Source organism: Hoplias malabaricus, chromosome 6 (assembly GCF_029633855.1).
Source record: "Hoplias malabaricus isolate fHopMal1 chromosome 6, fHopMal1.hap1, whole genome shotgun sequence".
NCBI classification, from domain to species: Eukaryota; Metazoa; Chordata; class Actinopteri; order Characiformes; family Erythrinidae; genus Hoplias; species Hoplias malabaricus.
This window is the reverse complement of record NC_089805.1, coordinates 36,117,946-36,130,804: the sequence shown is the minus strand read 5'-3', so window position 1 is coordinate 36,130,804 and position 12,859 is coordinate 36,117,946. Positions and strand designations below refer to the sequence as shown.

The following is a 12,859-nucleotide window of genomic DNA, read 5'->3' as shown; positions in this document are numbered from 1 at the left end:
TAAATGCTGACCCTAAAAAGAGATTGAGATAGTAAAGCTGTTTCACATTTGAACTCAGGGGAATAGTCTGGTGTTTCCTTCCTAAAAACTCAGTGGTAGTTTTCAGATGCTACTTAAATATTGGATTCTGTAAAATGGACTTGCAGCATTCGGTGACAATAATCAAACATAGATGTTTTATTAATTAGTACTGTATTGATCCTGAATGAAAGTTAGCATGGCTTTGTGTGGCAATGTAGAATGATGACCTTCTCTTGAAAAACAAATGATAGCATTGACTAGGTAAGCCGGCAACAGCATGATACTCACTATAATAGCCTAATGCCAGGAATCAAGGCATTAAGACACTAAACTTGTGGCTTTTGACTTGTAAACAATTGGAAAGCAGAAGAACTTTCTCTTCAAACAGAATACTGTAATTAGTGTGGACAGATTGCTTGAAGAAATCACACAGCCAGAACTGGACACCTATAAAGTGTCACCCTCACTACCCACCAATTATCAATCTCTCCGGCCTCAGACAAGGAACTGAGCAGTCAGCAGGTGTCTGCTGCTGTCTCTAGACTCTGGAAGGCTAATGGAGGAAGAGTGAGATAAAGGAGCTCTTTCTACTCAGCACTCCATGTCAGGTCCCTGTTAATCTGTGAATGCAGGGGAGAGGGGCTCTATAGCAGAAAGATGGATTAGTTGTCTTCCTATGCATCTTTTTCTCGGGCAGAACTCCATGAAAGTGATGTTCAAGTGTCTATGGAAGAACTGCGGCAAGGTGCTGAGCACAGCAGCGGGGATCCAGAGACACATTCGCACTGTACATCTTGGGTAAGACACTCAAGCTTTTACAAACACAAAATGGAGTTATCTAGTAGTTTAGTTGAATGCAGAAATGTATTGCATGCATGGATTTATTAATAAAGTCTGTTCAGGATTAACTTCACAGCGTTTAAAATGGCAGTCGATTTACTGAACTTGTTGTCACTAGCAGCATCACTCACAGACACACTAGAGCATAAATTATACAGATTCAGTACAGTGATCAGTGTTTCAGAGCTTCTCAGACACCATAGATTTGCATTCTATAATGACCACCTCCTTGTTTCTATACTCACTGTCCATTTTCTCAGCCGCACTGACCATACAGGAGCACTTTGTATTTCTACAATTACAGACTGTAGTCCATCTGTTGCCCTGAATACATTGTTAGTCATCTTTCACCCTGTTCTTCAATGATCAGGACCCCCACGGTGCAGGTATGACTTGGGTTGTTGATGATTCTCAGTGCTTTGATGTGTTATGTGCTGGTACGAGTGGATCAGACACAACACTGGCTGCTGGAGTCTTTAAAGCCCTTTGCTGAACTGAAAATGGTAAACCAACCAAAAATATCCAGCTAACAGAGTGGGCAGTGAGTTGATAGTGTTTTAAAACCTCCAGTAGCACTCCTGTGTCTGATCCACTCATATCATATATATATATGCAGCACACACTTAACACACAACCACCATGTCACTGTCACTCAGTGCTGAAAATGATCATCACACAAATCATACCTGCTCTGTGAGGTTCCTGACCATTTGAAGCACCAGGTGAATGGGGGCATAATAATTGTAATAACTGTAATTGTAGAAATATATATTACTTTTGAACAAATTCACGAAGGGTTCTGTAATTGTCTATTATCTAAGAAGTCTGAGAAGCTAAATCGTGTGCATCCCATATTTTTTCTTTACTGTTTTAATGAAATAATATAAAATAAAGCTACTTAGAAGGACATCCCAATCCTTCTGATTATATTTACTTACAGTTTTATTTGCAGGCCCTAAGAGTAGATGCACATTAAATTGACAGGAATTACAGAATAATTGATGAAGGAAAGTGCAGACCTGGTCATAAAAGTAATTAGAGTGGTGCAGCCAAAGGATTATCATGGTAATGAGATGAGGTTATAACCATTCTTCTACCTCCTCTTTCTCCTGCTCAGTCGTAATTGTGACTCAGAGTGCAGCGATGGTGAGGAAGATTTCTACTACACAGAAATTAAGCTGAACACAGACTCTGTGGCGGACGGTCTGAGCAGTCTGTCCCCAGTGTCTCCATCCATTCTGTCGCCTCCATCAAATGCTGAACAGAAACGGACAGACACCTGCAACAGCACCAGTGTGGCCAAAAGTGAAAGCAGAAGCTCCACCCCTCTCAGTCGTTCTGCTCCTAGTGCACTCTACCTGGTGCACACTGACCATGCATACCAGGTATGGCCAAACATTTCAAAACTCACATCACTGAAGGTACTTTTTAAATGGAACGTATCATACTTCTTTTTGACAAAGTAACACAGTTCCCTTGGGTCTTAATGAAACATCTGACCACAAGGATCAAACACCACAGCCTCTTTCTTACACTGTCTACAACCCTGTTCAGAATGACCCATTTCAGTGTCTGTTCCTTTAAATGACAGTGGGACGTGCCTCAGTTGAGTGATTTAGCCGTTTAGTTTTACCCATTCATGTTCACGTTAACATTTTTAGACTGTTTAATCAGTACTCTTCTTTGTCTCTGACTTTATTTATTTATTTATTTATTTATTTCACTCAATTTAACCTCACCTTTGCTCACTTCCGTTATTCTTTTTTTTTACTGTAGTGTTCTGAAGTGAAACGCTTTTACATGCTAAAATAACAGACTTCTGATTGGTCCTTTTCCATGTCAGTCAAATTCCTTTTCCTGCATTATTAGGCGGTTCTTGGCGATGTTAAATGGCAAAAGGCACCAGACTCTCCCTAGAGAGTCTGGCAATGCGAGATCTGCTGCACAATGTACAGTGTTACTCCATCTAATGCTGTCTTTTCACAGGCGACAGCCCCAGTTAACATTCCCTCCACCAGCTCTGCTGGCTTCACTCCCTGCAGCAACAGCTTCAGCATCTCCTGGCAGTCCCCACCAGTTACCTTCACTGGCACCCCTGTGAGTACATGCAGTGTTCTTCATACACTTGTTGTCTGAGAGGTCTCCATCTTGTATGTCCAGGTTGTCACCTGCCTAGTTTGACACACACATTCACAAGTATACACACCAATCCAGACAGACCAAACACATCCACTTCACTTTGAAAATGGTCACAGCCACATATGTTTAGCTCTGAGCAATTCTCGTTTTTTACATTTGCACTGGTAAACAGAACATAAACAATGTTTTTAGTATTGCTCAAATGTTTTTAGTATTGTTCAAGGACAAACAGACTCTAACTATAATCTATAACTATAAATAATGTATTAATTATTATAGATATAGAGATAATTTATTGATTAGCTGATGCTAAACTAGCATCTGTTGCAGCAGGCTAAATATTTCACTGTTAACGTCACTCTCCACACTTGTAAATAACTAATTTAAACACATTTTTTAGGCTGGCTTTACACTGTAAACCCTTAATTAATCTGGTTTCATATAATTATTTTGCAACTTGACACATGCAGAAAACAATTAAAAACAATCATCGGATGTATGCAACCTACAGAGCCTCAGTAACCCTATAACACTGTGACAAAATTGAGGTGATTTGCATTATTTCTTGTCATAACTGAACTGAAATCTGTTGCAGGCCTCTCCCACTCACAGTCGCACGCAAGTTTTCAGTGAGCAGCGCTCTCAAACCATAGCAGTGCTCTCATCTCCCCCACGAGCCACAGGTTCCCTCAGGTACAGCCATCTATCTCTCTACACACACACATACGCTCTCCACACCTATGATCTCTACAGGATTTCTTGTCCACAGACTTTACCAGTTAATGTGTTCAATTCTCAGCTCTGTTGTTTGTGTGTATATGTGTGTGTCGCTGATGTGTGTGTGTGTGTGTATATATACATATTCAGCAGGAAGTCTCGAGGCGAGGGCAAAAAGTGCCGCAAGGTGTATGGGATGGAGAACAGAGACATGTGGTGCACCGCCTGTCGCTGGAAGAAAGCCTGCCAGAGGTTTGTGGACTGAGTCCTATCTGGCTGCTATAAAAATGGGGTGGGGCTTCTCTTGCATGTCTAACGTCACAGTTTCATTCCGCCCCACCTCCCACGCCACAGTCTTTCTGGTGTGGAACAAGGAGCCAAACTCTGTAAACATTCCCTCCCAACGCACCAACCCTTATGTCACATTTCAGAAGGAGGCAAGTAGCTCTACAGTGAAGAAAAACAATACATTTTGTGATCCATTTGTCTTTTAATTTGCTTTTTTATTTGTTATTGGAACTGTGACACAGTTCTGAAGGCACGAACAATGATGGGACCAGTCACACCGAAGCTTTTTTTTTTTTTTCCTAAAGGGGAATAACACTTTCTTTGAGAATGCTACAAGATTAAGAAGGTGAAAATCTTTATTTTCCATGGACATGTTTTCACTCTGCATTACAGCAAGCAGAGTTAATCGCTGGTCAACAAGACACCACAGACCAGGCCTCCTCGAAGAGAATGTACTGCTGTTGGAGCTTGTGTTGTAAGAGGGAGGGGGAGGAGGAGCTCCCCCTAGTGGTAATGGATCAATGCAAAAAAAAAAAAAAAAGTCAAGGGGAGCTAAATAGACATACTCCTTACAGCTACCCCTTTTCTTCCATATTGTCACAAGCAATTACACCCAAGAGGGAGAGACAGTTTTCTATCTCAGTTTTATATGTGTCGTTTCTTTCAGGGATGAGATGAGTGAAAGCAAAACCAGCAGCTAAAATTAACAGCAGTGAGGGTCATGGTTTTTGACACAGGAATAATCTACCTGCAACCAAAAAGGATGTTTTTTTACGTGCCATTTTTTTCTTTAATTCATTGTTTATATACTCAGTGATGTACAATAAAGTACAAAGACTTATTTGCTATTTAGAAAGCAACACAGCAGACTGGCATCAAAGCTGGTGGCAAGATGGGTTGCATCTTGAGCTGTACCAATGTGCCCACTCAAATGGCCCTGTTTTCCATCAGTCTCCATCTGAGGCATGAACTAATTTTTCATCAATGAGGAGGCCTGCAGGCCATATCTGCCACCTTTGGAGGGTCATCAAGACACCTGAACTGAGTGCAGAGGTTTGCCTGTAAAAGCTTGGAGAGGCAGCGCATTTACCTCTTAGAGTCATAGAGCTCCATCTCCTTTCACCTCTTTCCTGACCTCATACATTTAAGTAGGAAGTAATAAAAGTTACAGCACTTACTATGTCCGCCCCAGGCCAGCCCTCCCCACCACAGGAGCTCACGCAGTGGGCAGGCGAGTGGGAAGCTGGAAGCACTTCAGTGTGTTTTGTTCTTTGTGTGTGATTAATACAGTATTGTGTAACGGTACTGCGCGCTGCACTCAGAATGGTCATATAAGGAGGACATGTTGCACGGGACTTTTCTACATGCTGTTCTACATGATGAGGACCCCCTTTCATCTAGTGTGTCTGCATCCTCTTGAAACTCATCACCTGTGTGATGCCAGAATGGATGTCTCGTTGAGTTCACACAAGAAGAAAATGGCTGCTCAGCTGGCAGTTGTAAGTTCCCTTGTACTATTTTTGTTGCTTTGATGCAGTATCATATGAAACCACCTAAAACAAACACAGCATGAACACCAGCTTATAAACTGACTGTCACATGCACACATCCTAAAATCCTAATTCTTCTAATTCTAATTTTTTACATTCTGAAATGTTCCTTTTTCATTTGTGTTACTATCAGGATGTTTATGTATTTTACTCCAGAGAAATGCTTTCCTTTAGAAGGTACATTGTGACATTTTATCAAACCTTAGGAACAAAGTACTTCTGCACAGAAGTGAACAGATTCAGATCAAAATGTGTATTTCATTCTTAAAGAAGCTTTCTATTTTTCCTCCGATTAAGAAGTCATTATACATTTATTCTTAAGTGATGTTTCTACAGAGTTTCTAAATACTGCCATTTAATAATGTGAATTTCATTGTCGCTTTAAAAATATAAACAGACATATATGCAGAATTTGTTGCTACTTTTTGATTAAGTGCTACATTTTTAGGTAATATTTATTTGAAGCTTACGTGAATAGAGATTTCACAACACATGCCTAAGCACTGAATAGTGTATTAATTCATAGAATTACATTGTTTTGACTAAAGTTTCTAAAGAGACAAACATAAGTTTATAATTGAAACAGTTATGTAATGTTTCGTATGTTTTCCAATGCAAATGTATTCACTTAAACCTGTGTATCACAATCCTGAACTGGGGTAAAATGCAGAAATATCATTGGTAAATGATTATAATTGACCATAAGTTCTGTCTCTTTCTGCTTAAGCAGAAATTACAAAATTACTTGTAGGAATAAGCTGCTTATAGACACTCAGTAATTGCTTAATAAATATGTTATTCAGTGCCTTAGCATGGGTACTGAATGCAAACTTCAGATAAAATGTCACCAGCTTTTGTACCTTGTTTTTGTCATTTTTTTTGTACCTACATTTTATCATGTTTTATTAATATTTTAACAGTGCATTCTTTTTGGTCTTGATGCGTTGATCAAGACGAAGACGTGCAACCACAGCTATCTTCCAATTCAAATAACATCACATTATTTAGCCACTTCAGAGCCAGAAGGCGTAGACTTTAACATCTCCAAATATGTGTAATCCCACGTTGTTTGGTATCAAACCAAATGAGATCAGCTTTAAAAAGAAAAAAAAAATGCATATTTCAGCAAGGTCCTTGGATTAGTGTGTGGTGAATAACACAGGAGCTGGTGCTTGGTCTCACCCCTTATTGGTTTCCTGGTGCTACTTTAGACCACAGGGCCTTAGTCATCTCACAGGCGTTGAGGTAAGGGGCGGGCTGGCTTGCTTTATTGTTTACAGAGACAAAACTTGAAACTGTTTCCATCATGATTCCTGTTGAAGGTTAATGTGAACACAGTTGAGGATTTGGGTGCTCTCAATTGGTTTAATTTGGAATACTTTCTGGCAATCAACAATAGCTAATGTGGGAGATTGTAGTTTACTTAATGCTTTGACTGCCATTTCAATAGCTGCCCACAGAATAGATCCTGTTATTAATCGAGGGCACAATGTTGGTTGCAACTGTCTGTTACTTTAAAAAATAAATAATACATAGTTAAAGTCCACCTTAAGTAAAATGCTGAAGCTACTTCGCTGTTGATTTTTCTTTTTCTTAGTTCTCATGGTTTCCTGCTGGTCATCTTGTGTTTCTCCATTTCATTACTCTTCTAATAAATCTCTTTTCTATCACTGGTTATACTATATCTATATATATATATATATATATATCATGTATCTACAAAAGCTATACCTATAACTCTACATATTAAACAGCCATATGTAGGACTAGTGTGTTCCACAGACACAGCTACTGTTGTGCAGTATGAAGTTTATAATGTCCCAATTGCAGATATTGCCAAAAGCGATAAAAGCTTCAGCTTGTAGTCTCACTTATCTCAAGCATTGTAACTCGCTTCTTCTACTTCTCTGTGTAAAGACAATACAGTATAAGTCTAAGGTGATAAAATCATATCTACTGCTCAAAATACAACTGTCTTATTCAAAGTATAAGTGATGTCTACACTGATAAGCGTATGTGAATATATGAGCTCGTCATAGGCCTATAATCGCTCTTCTGAATCAACGGATTCAGAGGTCACGTCTGGTCATCACCCTTTCCTTGCAGATATGGAAGTTAACTCTCTTTTTGCAGATATGAGTATGACTATTTGATCTTTACACAGTGTCCAGTGCTGCCACTGGAGGATTGTGTGTGCAGATATTTGAGTTTCATGCGGCCCTTATGGAGTTAGTCTGAAGAAAGCCTTGCTCCTAGACAACAGCGGCTTTTCTTCTTGGGGCCTGTGCCCCTTTGCCCAGACTGAGCCTTTTGTGCTGCTCTAAACCATCACTCAGCAATGACCAGATGGCAGATGGGCCACCCAGTACTCCTCCCTTACATAACTCTCTATGTGTGTGTGTGTGTGTGTGTGTATGCATCGACAGTAGCAAAGTGCGAGCGTGAGACGAGCCCATAAAGACAGCATAAAAGGAAAAGAATCTGCGTGTCATTGAGTCTACAACAAAGTGCAAGCATGACAGAATTGAAAGATAAAGTCTTGAAAGGACTTGTACGTATGAAACGAGCTGCATCGTGCTGGTTTACTAAAACGCCATTAGAAGGAACTCCTCCACGTGTTAACAGAGGGCTTAGAATTGCAGCTGTCATGGTAGTGCCTTTGAAAAGGCAGAACATGACTTGTGATAGAGTTCTGCAATGCATTTACCAACAAATTGGGCTCCCGGTCCCTTTGGAGCATGACCAAGTCATGTGCACCTGCCTGCGTTAGCTCAGCGAAGGGGCTTGTAGAGTGTGGTTGCTGTGCGTGAAAGGGGCCTAAGCCTCAGGAATGTAGTATTGGGGACACACTGGAGCCCGAATGTGCCTTGGTTAGGTTTGATATGTTTGTGTGTGTGTGTGTGGACATGCACAGAAAGCGAAGGAATGTATCTGGTGTCGGCTTGTCTGAGTTCTGCGTTTTGTACTGATTAAATAGTTTGGACGTAGGAGACTGTTTTGCCCTTTTCTTTTGTTTTCTAGTGAAAGTGTTTTGGTAAATTTAACGCTAAGGGGTGTCTTTTCCCAGCTGTACTTTGTAATCGAGTTTCAACTGCAGTACTGTAGTTTTTGTCTTTGCCGTTTTCTATCTGGTTTCCAAAATGTAGATATGCTACAATGAGTTGGTTTATTATGTCTGCATTTTGGAAACATTTTTTCCTACAAAATGCTAAGTGAGATCATTCATTATAGTCAGAAACTCAAGCCTTACAGAAAATACCCAGCCATGCCTGTGACTATAGGAGAAACCTTTGAATCTGAGTTTTCATTGGCAGCCTGCTGCCTCTATGTAAGTTCACATTATCTTTGGAGCATTTGGACTATTTTTCTGCCTTTAATTAAACACGCAAAACTAAACCGAACATCTTCCTGAATTCCAAATTGAACGAAACTAACGTCTAATAAACAAATCAGGTGCCGAAACCAAACGAGGCATGGGAACTGTAGGCTGAGTGGTCTATAATGTATTATGTCACTGCTCTTGTTAATCAATGACCATGTTAACCTCAAGAACTCAAAGACTGTCGCACTGGATTTTTACACTTTTTAACATATACTCTGACTGTATTTTTAATACTGCATGTGCATGCTAAAGAAGATATAGAAGAAATATGAACTGAACTTATAAATGTGTATACTGTATTTTGTCTACAGACCAGGCAGAGAGCAGGCAGGTTGCCACACAGACATGGTGTTTGAATTTCAAGTCCTCTTTATACCCGGCAGTAGTAGGTGCCATCATCACTTAATATACATTTCTCATGGTTTCTAGGTCACCACCGATATTTAGAGTCTTACAGATACCAGGGCCACTCCCTTTTCCCTGCTGCCATGCACAATCCTTGGGGAGAATGTCAGGCTCTGATTGGCTTTCACGCTAACAGAAAGACAATGTGCTACATCCTACAAGCTATTACTAGACCTGGCAAAAAGCCAAAATTTGGTGGCTGTGTTTTTTTAGGCCTGCTCTATATTTAGCGGCATGGGCACGAATCGAGCAATTTATATGGCACACGGCGGGAGGTCGGCAGTAAAAAAAAAAAAAAAAAAGTAGGATGTGGCTGTTGTAAAAAGCCTGCAGATGCTGATGATAAAAGATCTGACTTCCGTCCACAGAGGCAGAGGTGATTACAGCGGCTGCACCGAGAGGATATGTATCAGTGCTTATCTTCAGTACGGATTAAACACAGAATCACTCCAGCTGCATTAGTAGCAACTGCCTGCTCTTGTTCTGCAGCCAGTCCAAACTGTGCTTTCTTTCAGTCCCATTGTCTTCCATCGTTCTTGTTGTTAGTTTATTGTTTTGGGGGGGTTTACTGTGTGTAGAGCAAAGGGAAGATAAAGGCATGTCTTGTCATCATTATATGCCACAGCTGTCAGATATAGTTGCTGCAATAGAATTCTAAAGCCATAGAAGACGGCTGGAAAGTGCGGTCCTTGTTCTACACACTTATTACATCTCAGCTTGTCAATCAGGCAATGTTATGGTTTCAAATGTTAAATACAAACATTACACACACACACACACACACACACACACACACGCGTACTGCATACATCAGTGCTTTAATGCTTTCAATCAAGTGTGGATTGATAAAGTGAACATTCACCTAAAAGCTGACAAACTGGCATCACGTCGTAGGTCATTGATGTGCTCTAAAGATGGTGGCTTCTCAAACACTGTCAACTCAGTACATTCTTCAGATATTTAAGAAGTGTACGCTTTTTTCATCACGTTATCACTGACATTGTTTTGTAGGAATCAGTTGAGCCCTTGCACTGAAGAACCATTTGAGTTTGTAAAAACCTCTTAAGCCTGAAATGGTGTTATGTTGTTCCCTCTATTTAAAAGAATGCAGAAATTATTGTGAGTTTTTGTGGAAGGAAATTTCTCGTAAAAGAATAACACCCAAGATGAAGTGTTTTCCATTCAGAACGATTGATGTAATGATGAACCTTCCTAGAGAAGCCTACAGCGGTGATAGGAACCAAATGTTTAAAATGTTCTACAGAAAGAAATGAATTATACAGAAAAAAACATGCACCCTTCGCTCCTTCAGCTCAGATCTGACTCTTTGTTTTTGAACAGTTTTCTGTGGCTTTTTTTAGTATGTTGTTTTATTCTTGGGCAAATATCCTACGTGTTCTGAAACATCTCGACTGTATTTTTAAATCTGTGTAATATGCATTCATAAATGTCACTAATGGAAATACCTTTTATGCACTTTTGTTAAGAAGCAGTAATGTTCAGCACCCCCAAACCCCAAAGACTTCTCAGACCTGATGCACTGCTGCTGAAGGAGAGAGACACAGAGGCAACAAACACACAGTGTTTACGATAAATAAATAAATAAATAAATAAAGCGAAATATTTTTTATGTCAAAAATAAAGCTGCGTATAAAGTTTTCAGTCTAAGAGCCTGAGATCACATACAGGGCACCAAAAATGTGCAAATGATAGTACTGGCAGAATTTAAACGTCTACTTTAAAGCAGATAATATGTCATGTTTTTTGTTATGAGCGCCGGAGTCTGGCTCATAGAGAGCCAGCGTTAACTCCTGGATCGCTTTATCCTCTTGAACAGACGTGATTGGGCTTGTGTGTACATAGGCCTTCTAAATCGGTGGATTAGGCTCCTGGCTGTGGATGCATTTGATATATGGCTTAAGCAGGGCATTTAAAATTCCTGGGCACGGCGAGCACTGTGACGGCTGCCCTGTAGGAGCCTCTGCTTATCACTGCCATTCATTCACACTGCCCTCGCCTGGCTCTTCCTGATGGACACGAGCTTAATCTCAGCTCCCTCAAGCAGCAAGTGTCTGGAACAAGAGGTCTCTATCTCAGCCTGTAAAACACCAGAGAGTTGCCCAAATGTCTCTGTGGCCTGCAGTGAGACTCCTAGGAGACAAAAGGTTCTCCTCACACTAATACCTCTCCATCCCGAGCTTCATAATCACATAAATACATGGTTAGAGTGCAATAGATATGTCTGCTGCAGCCCCACATTCACAGCATGCCTCTGCGGCCCCAAGGGCATCATGCGGAGTGCGCCTGTCTGTAACATTTGTTCCAGTGATGGAATTTTCTCTCAACTCTGTTGTCTTTTATTCTCATAATGAGGCTATTCAGCAGCAGACAAACCGCTGGGTCACCAAGGTTCACAGCCTTCTCTTAATTGATGAGAAAACCGCTGCTGAAAACTGCCAACCAGAAGACACATAAAACACATGAAACCAAAAACAGTTCTATTGTTCAACAACAGTCAGCATCTTAATAAAACAAAGAACTTCGCATTTCCTGTCTACATTATGCAAAAACTATGCTTTCAGCGCACAGGTCCACAAGACCACACCTGAATAAATAAGCCCTATGAAGTTCTTATGCACCTCAGACATTTGTATTTTAGAAGAAAGGGTGGATAGTCATTAGAGAGTTGACAGTGTCAGAGATGCTTTTATTCTTTTATTATATAGCATTGTTAAGGTAACTGCAATAAATTGCAAATGAAAATATGCTGTGTGTTCAAATTGTCACTGTTCTATTGTGTTGCAGTTGTTGTGTTGCAGTGGTTTCCAAACTGAGCTAGGGACCCCCGGGCCTAAGATTTAAATAAATAAATAAATAAATAATTAAAAATCAGCAAAGCAGTTACATTTTGGAATGTCTTTCTAGTTAAATATGGTTTAAACTAAATTATTTTTAGTGGAGGACATCCACTGAATAATTGATTCAGTTCATATAGAACTAGCGTTCCTTAAAACCGGCCTAAACGAAACACAAATGATAGAATACACAGAAAGAGAAGTAAATACTGTAAAGTGTGACTCCAGTCCGGACCTCAAATGTCCAGCGTATTGTCGAAAAGCCTGTCAGCTTTTGAAGGTGGTATTCATCTTCAGCTGTAAGAAGGAGTCCTTGGCATAAAATGTTTGGGAACCCCTGCCTTACTGCACCTTTTTTGGGTCATGTTTTTTCTATTCTGTTCTCTTGACTGAGAACGCACTTAGTGACTGTTATATTCTCACTCACGGACTGTGCTAGTTTTTACTCTAAAGCCGTGTGTACATAGAGACTGCCATTGTAATTGTGCTAAGGTGACAGTGTCCTGGTGCTTGTCAGTGCCGCTGTTGATGTTTCTTTGGTGTAAGTATGACCTTTCAGAGATGCTCGGGTTACTATGAGCTCTCAGTTACCGGTCACAGAAAATAATAAAAGATTTTGGCAGCTGTTTACTATACTGTTTGCTTCTGTTTTTATTTCTATT

The 12,859-nt window shown here is 40.2% G+C and overlaps 1 protein-coding gene across 4 annotated transcripts in view; it reads left to right on the top strand.

Annotated features, from left to right (window-relative positions):
- znf704 (zinc finger protein 704) overlaps positions 1–12,859 on the top strand; it is a 43,622-nt gene that overhangs the window by 20,786 nt on the left and 9,977 nt on the right. For 2 of the 4 annotated variants that reach the window (XM_066674161.1, XM_066674160.1), the window contains exons 5-9: positions 719–819; positions 1,979–2,246; positions 2,848–2,958; positions 3,596–3,693; positions 3,868–12,816. In XM_066674161.1, the coding sequence (XP_066530258.1) occupies positions 719–819; positions 1,979–2,246; positions 2,848–2,958; positions 3,596–3,693; positions 3,868–3,982 (693 nt within the window). In that variant the 3' untranslated portion in view covers positions 3,983–12,816. Of the gene's footprint in view, positions 1–718; positions 820–1,978; positions 2,247–2,847; positions 2,959–3,595; positions 3,694–3,867; positions 12,817–12,859 lie in introns of those variants that run through there. The other 2 variants (XR_010803644.1, XM_066674162.1) reach the window with 2 other exon arrangements.